Source organism: Cyprinodon tularosa, unplaced genomic scaffold, assembly GCF_016077235.1.
Source record: "Cyprinodon tularosa strain WSP-4 unplaced genomic scaffold, ASM1607723v1 ctg49, whole genome shotgun sequence".
In the NCBI taxonomy this organism is placed as follows: Eukaryota; Metazoa; Chordata; class Actinopteri; order Cyprinodontiformes; family Cyprinodontidae; genus Cyprinodon; species Cyprinodon tularosa.
The window spans coordinates 1,064,743-1,077,172 of NW_024039218.1; the positions used below are offsets into that span (position 1 = coordinate 1,064,743).

A 12,430-nucleotide genomic window follows, 5' to 3' on the forward strand; every position below is an offset into this window, starting at 1 on the left:
TCGCCGTACTGTTGAGGGGGAGAAGCGGTGGGGGGGAGATGTTCATGTTGCTGCAGTCTGACCGCTAGATGTCGCTAAAAGTTACACACTGTAGCTTTAAACAAACATTAAACATTTTTCAAAGACCCCAAATAAAGTCTAAAAGTCCCCCAGAAACACTCAAAAGTTCAAATCCTTTACACGTTTTTTCTTCTTCTTGTCATTATGTAGTATGGCTGCTCAGTGGGTAGCACTGCTGCCTTGCAGCAAGAAGGTTCAGGGTTTGATTCCCGGCCCGGGGTATTTCTGCATGGAGTTTGCCTGTGTTGATTTTGTTTTATTGATGTTGTAGTTGCATTCACTAGGCAGTCCACTAGTCTGGACGACTGGTTTAAATGTTGAAATTGTGCATTGTTGTGTAAGTGGATCTTACATATGAGTATATTTCTATAACAAAAGTAGAAACTCTCAGTTTTAGAGGGTTGTACTTTTTTTTTATTGCATATTTGAAAAGTACAATTACAGTTAGAGGGCTGCTCAGTGACGCGGTGTGTAGCATTGCTGCCTTCCGGGTTCAACTCCTGGCCCGAGGTCTTTCTGCATGGAGGTTTCCTGTTCTCCCTCTGCATGCATGGGTTCTCTCCGGGTACTCCAGCTTCCTCCAACAATCCAAAAACATGACTGTTAATTAGCTTCTCTAAAATCTCCTTAGGTGCATTGTGTGTTTGTCTCGGTGTTGCCCTGCATTGACTGGTGACCTGTTCAAGGTGCCTCTCGCCCGTGGACAGCTGGAGATAGGCACCAGCACACCTTCTGAGCCCAGCTGGGATAAGGGTGATGGAAAATGGATGGATGGAATATACAGTAATAAAACCAATGATTATACAAAAAGTGCCCTTTTGGGCTAAATAATGATAATGTTAGGATAACAATAATAATTGTAATAATAACAATTGTAATTATGATCAAAGATCACAAGTGAATACCTGATAGAAACAAAAACCATTTCAATCTAAAGTGTAAACTGACATTTGAGTTGCTTAGGCCATAAAATAAGTAGACACCATTTAGAAATCACTTGTTTAAGTTTTGTTTGCTTTTGACAAGAGTGATTGCTTCATTAATATCAAAGTGTTCATAAAACAATGATCTCTATTTTGTGTAGATTGTCAGACCAGGGAAAGTGTCTTTCATTGCTGTCCAAAGTCACAAAATGGTCAAATAACCCTGTATTTCTGCAACAAATCAAAATCTGTGAATGGTGAATGAGAGACTTTACTCAGCCTCGACAATTGTTCAATTTTCTATTTTATCTATCTCTGTTGAATAAACATGCAAAAAGCAATTGATTGTTGTTGGATGGAAACCAACTGACTTTTTTTTCTCCCATGTGTTGGTGCCGTCCCCTCTATGTGACCCTCTACTGAACCAGGGGAAGGGTTGTGTAATAAACAATGTAATAGACATAGTTTATAACAATGTTTTTAGCATAAAATAAAACTTGGACACATTAATGAGTTTATGTATATTCCAAACATATTGCCAGGAAGTTTGGTTTATCACTGGATGATAGTCTTACCTTTTAATCTCACATAAACAAAGTATAATTCTAGCTTTTAGTCCAGACATGTTTATTCTAGCATGGAGTATTTAGGCCATGGTTGGTGGGGATGATATGGGGCAGTTAATCCATTCTCTAATTTTATTCAGGGATCACTCTATAGGCTCTGGAAGTCAACAAAGGTCACACTAGTAAATATGGGCATTAAGAAAGTTCTTTATGGCAGAGATTCCCAAATTTTTTGGTTTCTGACCCACAAAATAGAAACAAAATGCAAAAATGACCCAAAGTATTGGCTGGAATACAAAAAACCCCCAACATAATAGTAGTAAAAACAGCATATCAACCAATGTATTTGGTTTCTTCCGTTTCTAAGCAATGCTTCTATCTCCTCAAACAAAAATACGCTTCATTTGCTTCATATTTATTTAGTTACATTTTTTTAGAAGATATTTTTTGATTTGAGTGCCGAAACTTTATAGTATTAGCTTGGATTTTCACGATGGGTTTAAACAAACAAACAAAACCCTAGTTGTCATTTATATTAAGTTTTCTGATACTTTTAGTTGTTGAATGTAACTTCCCTTTTTTGTGTTGATAAAACGCTAGATGTAATTCATCACAACACTAAGATGCCAGATTATACAGCTCCTTATGGGATATTGGTGTCAGTGAAGGCTAACTGAGATCTATATTATTTATTCATGATGCCAATTAAAGTGTTCTGCTTGACAGATGCATTTGAGACATCAAAGGTTTCACTTCTCATTTTGGGATCACTTCATGTGTTGCAGAAAACACTAAATGTAGGTCATCAGGTTTTCTTTTAGAGCTTCGCTGCATTTTGGGCTCTAAGTAGCAACATAAGCATCAGCTTAAGAATTGAAACCCCTTTAACCTTTTCCATGTTTTGTCCTTAAGTAGGCTGTAATGTAACAGCCCAACTAAATGTAGTCTCTAATTAAAAGCTGGAAGGAAAATGAATGAAGTTTTAAAACCGTTTAAAAAAGGAAATACTTTGTAGTAATTTTATGTCTCTAGATAATGAGTTTTAAAGTTAATCATCTGAAGTTATTCCCCAGTTTGTTGATTTGATTTATGTCTGCACTTTGACTGGGGCATTCGAACACACTTTGGTCTCATCAGAGGTGTTTCGGAGCCTCTAAAATGTATCAAACTGCATCCATATTCCCATCAACTGTATTTCCTATCCCTTCTGAAAGAAATAATGGGAGCTGTTTCTTTATGCTTTGCATTGGGGTTTGCTTGTACTGCTAAAAAGTTAAATTCTGGTCTCATCTGATCAGAGAACATATTTGAGTATTTGTTTGTCTTATGGCAAACTGAAAATTTAATTGTTTGACTTTCTTCTGATAATTGCTTTCTTCTTGATTATCTCTCAAAGTTGGATTTATAGACTGCACAAAAAATGCCATCCTGTTCTGCTAGCAGATTCTCCACCCTGAGCCGTGCATCTTTTTCAACCCTCTTTATCTTGAACTTTCACCTGCTTCACTGGGAGATCTTCTTCCCATACCAGTTGTATACTGAGATTAAATCAGACCTAGGTTAACTGTGGTTCCTGATTATTTGACCTTTAAAGGTCATCGGGTAAAAATTATCAAATTTTAACAGGTATACATGTGTCTCCTTCTACTGTTTGCGTAAAAGTTAAAAGATTGTCTGAGGTTAAAACACTTTTTTTGGGGATTTTGTGGCAGATCTCTGTCTTTGTATTGTATTTTTCTTTTAAATCAGCTTGTATTGTCAGAAATGGAGCTGTCACAATCTGTGTAAAGGAGAAATTTCTCCTGAAATCTGGACAGGCACTGTTTTGAGTCAGCACAATTTGATGCTGATCAGCATGCCAGTCTTGAGTAATAAACTGAAATGTTGAAAGCATCCAAAAACCAGGAACGTGGGAGTCGGTGTTTGAAAAGCAATGTGCAATCTTGCTTTCTTATCATTTCTGAAAAGGCCGGACCCTGTGGTTCAGAGCCTCTGAGCTAACGAGTTCACCCCCGTGGCTTTGATGAATGTTGGGAGCCTGGTTGTAAATTAACAATAAAAAAGAAAACCTGCAAGTCTATTGCACAATTTGCTGGTTTGTTTTTGTACATCTTAAAAGCAAAGTGCACAGACCTGATTCCTTCTAAGCTCGCAACCTAATCTGAAGCTTCACACTTAATGGTGTTTTTCTTGTTTCCCCAGTGACCCCGGAACATTAACAAATACTGCTCACAGATATGCTCGGGTTTTGCTCTAATGTCAAGGATGCCTGCGTCGTATCATGTTTCCAGCAGTATAAGCAGAGCTTGAGCACAGAGCTTGTTTTGGTGCTCTAAAATAGGAGCAGAAGTAGTTTGCAGCCTGCCAGCTGAAGTCTAAACGTTGGAGAGACATGCCTCAGTCACCAATATTACGCAACAAAAACTGGTCTGGCTAGGTGCAGCATGTAAAAGGTGGACGAGCTGGGTGGTTCTTCTACCCCCATGCTACCGTCATGTACATTGCCCTACTGTAGCTATTGTTATACAATCAATTATCTTCCTGGTGCATCATCTTTTTGTTTATTCAGTAAGACTTCTTATGCTTTTGCTTCAAGAAATGCTTTTTAATTTCAAGAAATATTCCCATCAGATTTAGCCATTAGAGCCATTAGACTCATTGCTGTTTCCAAATCTATTCTTAGTCAAAGAGAGGATGGAAACGTATTGTGTAAACCCAGAGAGAGGAGTCCTTGCATGCATTAGATTTAAGGGAAAGGTTAAATAGAGTGAAGCTTGCTCGTGGGAAACTGTAAATGGGATTTTGCATGCATGAAAAGACAGGTCAACATAAGGAGATGTCATGAAAGCAGGTCCTGTAGGTAAACTCATCTGGTCGCATTTTTAATGGGTTTGAAAGGTAAGGTTGGACACCGTTCCTCTTCTATAAATTAGGGATGTGTTTACTCCGACTGTAAAATGATATATATTTAAAGTGAGCTTTTCTGGTTGTCAAGGAAAGGGTAAAATTTTGTAAGATTGTAAAAAAAAAAAAAGAAAAGTCAGAGCTGGACATTGCACTGAGAGTTTAACCTTTTGTCTCCTCAGTATCTGTAAAACAGAGGAGCTCTAAGCCATGCTTAGGGATTTAACTCTGACCCTGTAATAAAGCCAACAATAGAGAGCCTGAGTCTGCCCATCACACAAACCACAGGATCCTTTGTTACTAAGTTGTGATCTGGCATAAAATCAAACCACTGGAATCTCAGTTCTCCGTTGATATTCAGGCAGCTGTGCATCTCATCTATGAGATCTTTGGCTAAAGCAGCGTACCGCGTCAGAGAGCCATTTTTACCCAGTAATTACAGTTTACAGTCTGTCACTACCTACACTGCAGACTCAGAGGTGTATTAGCATCCGTGTCATTGTTGAGAAGTGATGATTACAGAAGGGCGTCACCCTGAGTTAGCCTTTACTGCTCTGCAGGTGTTTCTTTTATAATTAGCTGTAGCAAACACGTCTGTAGACAAGAAAAATCAGAGTTATATATAGTTTGGCTTTCAATAGTTTACAAACCCCTCTTTACAAGGCAGGTTTTTGTGCTGTGAAGACAGACTTTTGACAGTTCTAGCATTAATGTTTTGGACTAATAAAGTATTTCTTCTGAACAATTGAACTATAAAACAACCTGTTTGAATGTTGGAGTGATAACTGTGGTTCTAGTTGAACATAACATCTTTGTTGATTGGAAACTACATCTAATATAAATTTCTTGGTTTAACATTCATTTTTGGTCTCACTTTGATGCTAGTACTGAAGATTTGGGGAAAAGAAAACTAGAAATCTTAGTAACTTTATGGCCTTGTAGTGCTGTTGATGCCTCCATTGCGTTTCACTGTATGTATGGTTCTCTTTGCAGGGCTGTGTTTGTGCCTAAAATACCTTATGGAACTGAGGGGGTTTATGTTGGGCCTTGAATCTTGTTGTATTTAGCCTCACAGTTCGTTTTCTTAGGTCTTTGACCTTTCCTTATAAAATCTTTAAGCTTTTGGTACGAAGATAATATCATCTGATCAGCCTTTTATCTCACTTTAATAATATAACATTAGGTAGTTTAATTATTCAAAAATAAACCTGACTACTACTGTGTGCAAAATGGGTTTTGGTGAGACCAGGATTGATGATTAAGAACCAGTCGGATGCTTTCATTTGAAAACAGTTGAGTTCATATGAATTATGAATCTATAAGAAAATCTGAAAGGAAAATGGTGTAACATGTGGATGGTTATGCCAATGTGGTATTAAATCAGAAGTAAGAGGTCTAGACTTAGTCTTAGACAGATTTATTTTGTCATTTTGTATACACAAATGTAAAGAAAAAGAAATTTCGTTAGAACAGCTCTAGACAATTTCATATTTTAAAGTGCAGCCTTGAAAACAGTAATAAATACATAAAAAGGTCTATGAAGCCATTTTAATGGAGATGCTCAATGAATCAATTAAAAGTCATCATTTTAATATCAATGTGTGCAATATTTCAATTGCAAATGGTTTTTTGGAAGAAAACTTTAGAATATTATCCTTGAAGCGCTATGCATTCATACTCTGCACGCATTAATAGCATATTTAATCAATGCTATGGACTTAAAGTGCCTTTGATTGTCAGTGACTGATGTTCTACAGCTGACAGAGGCGGAGGGGCATCGTAAAGAAGGAAAGTATGGATTGATGAGATCTGATGCTTTCATAACATTGAATAACAATATGGCAGTAAGATTCTAATACAATGATGCCACTCTAATATTCTAAATATAGACTTTATAACTGAGACTCTGTATGCCTCAGGGAAATGTTGAAATTGATGTGAGGACTATTCAGATCAAGGGCGCTTTTCCTGGAAGGGCTGCTCCAGGAAGAACAATTCAGTTTTGAAAGCAGCAACATAAAATATTAGTGAAGTCATTGCAGAATAAACCATAAAATTTCTTGAAGAATGTGCCTCTGACATGTGGCTTTAACAAACAGCACAAGGTTTGATGAAAGCATGGCGAGCTATGCCGCTTCACAGCAGTGAAAGCCTGAGGAATTGGATTTGTTTTGCAGCCAAGGAGTTTCTGCAATGACTGAATCAACCATGAAGTCAGATGTGAAGCAACAGCTGAAGTTTCACTAAAACATTCAACAGGATGATTCCCTCGAGCAGAGCAGCAGATATGACAGAATACACATTCAAACCCACTCAGCAGATTTCTCATTGAACGGACACAGGCGGTTCTGTGTTGCCGTTCGTCTGAACAGTGTGAATCTTTGTGAACAAAGTGAAAGGTGAATTGAGCTTTACATAAAGATGTCTACATGAGGTTGGAAGCTGGCTGCGGTTAATAAAACGGGCTAACCAAGCTTGACTTTTAACTTTGCAAACATAGCAGTTTGAGAGGGCCTGCGGCCTCACAGAGAAAAACTTTCAACATATTTTCAGGGCTAAATAAACACAAGAGCTGTCTTACAAATGTTTACACACCTTCATAAACTACAAAAAACAGACAGAAGGAAATAAAAATCTCCAGAAAAGATAAATAGGGAACGGATGTAGTTGAATAAATCATGACATGACAAAGTGTTTTGTTCTAAGAGTAAAAAAAATAAATAAAAAATAGTATCTTTTTTGTTCGTTGCAGTTGAATATTTTTGTCATTTGGTTTAAACTGTTGATTGAATGTCTGCCCTTGATGTAGGAGGACATCTACTGCTAATAAAAAAAAAAACAGCGTAGTCTTTGTTTTTGTCGCCAACGTTGGAGACAAACGCCCTTTAAAAAAAAAAAACACATGACACTCTGTAATAGGAGACAGCAACTTCAAAGCATCCCTTTTGAAATGCATACCTTGCATTTGCACAAAGTTAAGAACTTATAGTGTCTCACCTATTCTTTTGTCATTAGTTAGGTTTTGCCATAACGTCCAAAACAGAAGGTAACATTCCATTAAAGATAAAGGGTTCATTGCATTTATAAAAAAGTTTGATGATTATCTTTATAAACATAAAAACAAAAAAGATGAATAAAATAAAATAGATTTTCTTTACTTTAAACTAGCTTATTGTTGAAATAAGCTAATTTGTTCCATGTCGGTTTTGTGGCTCTAAACGAATTTTCTTCAGTGGGATTAAAGGCAAGAATCTCAGGGTTGTAAAGGTCGCTGACCCCTGCTCTAAAAGCACAAAGGAGTTTATTCATCCTGGATTATGAATACAGTTCAATAGCATAGATTTGTCTTTCAATTGTGGTTACTCATATCCTAAAAAAGAGCTTTTGTTTTCAACCTTTATCAGAGAGAGTGTTTATCCATCAGAGTGGATGGCTCACTGGTAGAATAAAATAAAAAAGAAAATCCCTTTTATTGTCCCACAATGGGGAAATTCTGGTGTTTACAGCAGCAAAAACATTGTAGAAAAAAAAAAAAAAAGGTCACATAAATGTGGACCTCTACTTTTACAAGAAATCGAACCTTACGCTGATCCACGCTTAGACACTGTGGATCAGTGTAAATGATCTCTTATGATTACGGCTGACTGTGGGGAAGCGAGACTTTCCCTCATCAGTCCATCAGCTCATGTGATGTTTGCTTTTCTCCTGGCCTCTAAAGCTGTTATATTGACAGTCCACGTTCACACCAAGCTCTGCTCTTATTCTTTGATAAATCTAAGCATAAATAGGTGAAAGTTAAATCAGCTCCACTTTGAGTTATTATTTATGTCAAAATGGATTTTTAAGGGTTTTTATTTTGGGTTGGTCATAAATCATTTAAAAGCCCAAGTGTGTCATCTTACTCATGCATAGTAAACCAGTTTCTTACAATCTAAAACTGACCCACTTGTGTTTCCTTCTGCATTTCAGCAGGCAGTTATGCTTTGATTGATCAATGTTGTTAAATGACACTGATCCAGGGGTGTCTGCTGAGCAGGAGTGGCTCTTTAAAAGTCTTTTAAAAATAGGGATATTAATTACACACTTCTCACTGGAAGATCTTCTCATAAAAAACACCTTCACTCTATTGTTTTTGTTTAAGTTGTTGCAGAAGTATAAAAGGTGCAAGTGATTTTCTGTAAGCAAAAGATTGTCAGGTTGTCTTAATACATTGTTAGTTTTTTGCAGGATGTGTGGTTTTAATCCCAACCATCCGCTTCCTGTTTTCTGTTGCCACCTGCATGCAACATGCAGGTCTTGTTTCCATAACTTTATATTTGGTCTGTTTTGGTTGTATTTTTATACTCATCATTATCATGTGAAATAAATATATTCACCTCTTATAAACGTACCTGCCTTTACAGGTTTTGCATATTCTGGCTTTTATTAGCAGCCCCTCTTGCATGAATTCCAGCAGGATGTACTAAACGCTTTGGTACCAAAGACTCTTCCTCAGATTCTTCTCCAAGTCTCTTGTTTCTTCCTGCTCTCTGTTTTGTCTTCAGTCCAGTCAGGCGAGGTATTGATATTTCCATGGCTCCTTGCCTATTTCTGCAGGGGTTTATCTGCTCGTTTGGGACTTGTTTTTTTTTTTTTTTACTGTCCTTGCTTTTTGTGCAGCATGAAGTTGGCTTATGTAATTTGTTATGCAAATAATTTGTGAAGTTATCACAGAGGGTCAACTAAACATGGTTTGACACTGAATTTACTTCAGTTTTTCCTCAGAAAAACAAGTATGTTGACATCAATTTCCAGTTTTATATATCAGTGATCATCCAGGGAATACTGTTTTTTTAGGTTTTCTCCTGTGCCACCATCTCAAGTCGCTTGCAGCCCTTAAACATTTTTCCCTGTGTTTTTCTCCATTACCTTTCCTGTCCCCGTACCATAATGCTGCCACTACCCTGTTTGACTATGGTGGTGATATGATCAAAGCTTCTGTATTGTTGATTTGGTCTCACAGACCAAATCAACTTAGAAAGTTCAGATTGAGTTTCATCTCATCAGAGATCCTTAAGCTCACATGTTTGCTATATTCTTCATCGGTCTTATGGGAAACTCAACAAAATTTCCTTTGGTGTTCTTTCAAAGGCCACTTTGGGTTTCTCTGCCATATCCAAGTTTACAGTTATCCACTATTTCTTGCAGCACAATCATAGTAAAATAATTTGAAGTTCGTGTTTTGCGACTTGAAGAAGTTTTGTCTGCATCTCTTTGTGTTTTCTGCTTTGGATTTTCCTGTAATTTTCATTTCGTTTGAAGCTCCTTTTTGATTTTTCAAGATCTCTGCAGTCATTATGTACTCTCATTCCACTGCATTCACTCATAGGTCCCTGAGGTAATCAGCAGCATTCGCCAGGTTTCCAAATCTGCTCTAAAGGAAGAAACCAAGCCCAAACAGGAAGCTGAAGAGGCCTTTTACAACTCTCAGAAGTTTGAAGTGCTTTACTGTGGCAAGGTAGTTCCCTAAAAATAAATAGCTCTATGTTTGTTAATTTCATGCTCTTTACAAAGTGACTGTTATGTTCATTTTATCTCTAGGTTACAGTGGTCCACAAGAAAGCATCCTCAACCCTCATCGATGAATGTGTTGAAAAATTTCGCCAGCACGAGACTGAACGGAAGCGCCTGCGGCTTCTTAACGGACAGCGAGGGTCGACAGAGACTTTCCCTGTGGATTTAATCATTCTAGAAGACCCACTCTCTACTGCCATCAGTAGGACTGCAGAGGAACCTGAAGCTCTGGGACTGGAGGACATGACGATAGGTAAAAAAACACCCCAGGCAAACCTAGAGTCTGCTTTTCCACTTGTTTTATAAGGGAGTACACATTTAAGCAGTACACTTAAAAAATATATATTTTCCACTTTTAAAACGCATCAAATCCCCCAAAAAATCTTGGCTTTATGTGAGCACAAATTTAATAATTTTACCAGACGGTACTTTAACATCAATTATCTTACAGTACATAATATTGGTAGGTTGGTACATAAGCACTGCAAACACAATCTAGAAATAAGTAAAAATGTCTTAAATTAAGTGTAATTACCCTTAATTTGAGTTGGTAAATAAAAGTTTTGCCAATGGAAATAGGATTTTTACTCTTAAAACAAGATAAGTAGATAATATGCACTTGAAACAATGCAATTATTTTTCTTATATTATATGTAAATTGTCTTGTTCTATTGGCAAGGTTTCTCAGTTACTTAACTTAATTCAAGAAAAAATGCACTTATTTAAGAAAAATGTATATTTCAAATGTTTTTTTTTTACATTTTTTGACTGATAATCTAAATGCATAAATATTTTATCATTTTCATGAGTGAAATAATTTCCTTTTAAGTCGACATTTGCGAATGAATCTGCATGGGAAGAGACAGGTGGACCTATGTTTCTACTCTCACCTACCATTGTGAGATTGGGGCTCTCTTGATGGTCGGGCTCTTGGAGTAGAGCCACTGCTCCTCCACTTCAAGAGGGTTCAGATGAGGTGGTTTGAGAATTTGTTTCCAGTGTGCCCTGCACACCTCCCTCCGGAAGAGGCCCAGGACGCCCTGGAGGAACCATTGGCTCTTGTCCACCACTATCAGCTGTGAAATATTTCCATTACTGCCTTTTAAGTATCATACCTACTGCTGAGAAGGGCTAAAACAAGGCGGCATCGGTTCTGCAGAAGTAGTAACTGAAAGGTTTTAAAGTTGGTGGGATAGAATAGAGCCAGGCCGAGTGGAGTAAGTGGAGGAGCCCATGGAGGGAGGCTTCGTGCTCCCCTAACTGAAGATAGAGAAGGAGCACATTCAAAAAATAAGGTTTGGGTTTAAATCCCAGCTAGAGGTCCATCTCTGTGGACACTACTGATAATAATGGGTTTTCTCCAGATTCTGTTGGTTCATATATGTGAAAAGGCAAACCAATGAATTTTTGACGTCCTGGTATATTGAGACACACTGCTAGAGTACCATAGTCAGGAGCTGGTAAAAACACAACAAAAGGTCACTCTTAAAAAATCTTATTGAGGCCAGAAAAGAGAGTCTAACAAAATATTCCAGTTGAAAATTTCTCAGAGTTACCGTTGCACTTAAAAAAAACTTCCATCTGTCAGTGGTTAGCTCTGGTATATTCTCCTTAAGAATCTATCCCTAAGCAGGGATTGATGCCACAACAAAAAGGAAACATGTTTAAACTGGATGATACAGAGAAACCTGTCTGATTACTTTGGAATCAAGACATTATTTACATACAGCAGAAATTTTTATCCGTAATGGCTGAAGGCAAAAAAATAATCCTTAATCTAAGTAATAAGACACCTGAAGTTTTTCCTTTCCTGGTCCAGGTAAATGTGCGTCCAGCAGTGCCAGTCAGAGCAGTCTGCGGGGAGCCTTTCCTGAGTGCATCCTGGAGGACTCTGGGTTTGAGGAGCCTCAAGAGTTCCGCACTCGCTGCAGCAGCCTGGCCGGGAGTCTGCAGAGGAAGCCGGGGGAAGGCGTCATCATGGGTCCCACGCGCCGCAGACACGCAAGTGCGCCCAACAACGTGCAGCCATCTGATTCTGATAAAAACCGAACTATGCTGTTCCAGGTAAAGGAAACCATGAAAGACATGTCCCTTTGAATATTTAAATCTATTCACTAAATATCTGTGTAAGAATCAATTTCTGCAAAAAAGAGGAAAGATGTATGTTACTGGTAGCACCTGCTCGATCTGGAGTAATCTAGTTCTTTACTGTTTCACTGCTTCATACCCCCCTGCATTCAGGCAGTGAACTCTCACAGTACTGCAAATCATTTTAACATGCACACGCCTGGCAGGTGTGATGCACAGACTTGCTTTGTGTACTCTGTAACATGTCTCCTGGTGGAGTTGGATGCTTTAACTGCTGTCATAAAGTTTTTTCTCCTGTGTAAACTCCAGACCTCTCTATTAAAAACATGTGGGCTG

The 12,430-nt window shown here is 37.9% G+C and overlaps 1 protein-coding gene across 6 annotated transcripts in view; it reads left to right on the plus strand.

Moving 5' to 3' along the window:
• The window catches only part of tbc1d4 (TBC1 domain family, member 4), a 44,451-nt gene that overhangs the window by 2,019 nt on the left and 30,002 nt on the right, over positions 1–12,430 (plus strand). For all 6 annotated transcript variants that reach the window (XM_038302448.1, XM_038302449.1, XM_038302450.1 and 3 more), the window contains exons 2-4: positions 9,822–9,950; positions 10,034–10,259; positions 11,826–12,070. In XM_038302448.1, coding sequence (XP_038158376.1) covers positions 9,822–9,950; positions 10,034–10,259; positions 11,826–12,070 — 600 coding nt within the window. The remainder of the gene's footprint in view (positions 1–9,821; positions 9,951–10,033; positions 10,260–11,825; positions 12,071–12,430) is intronic.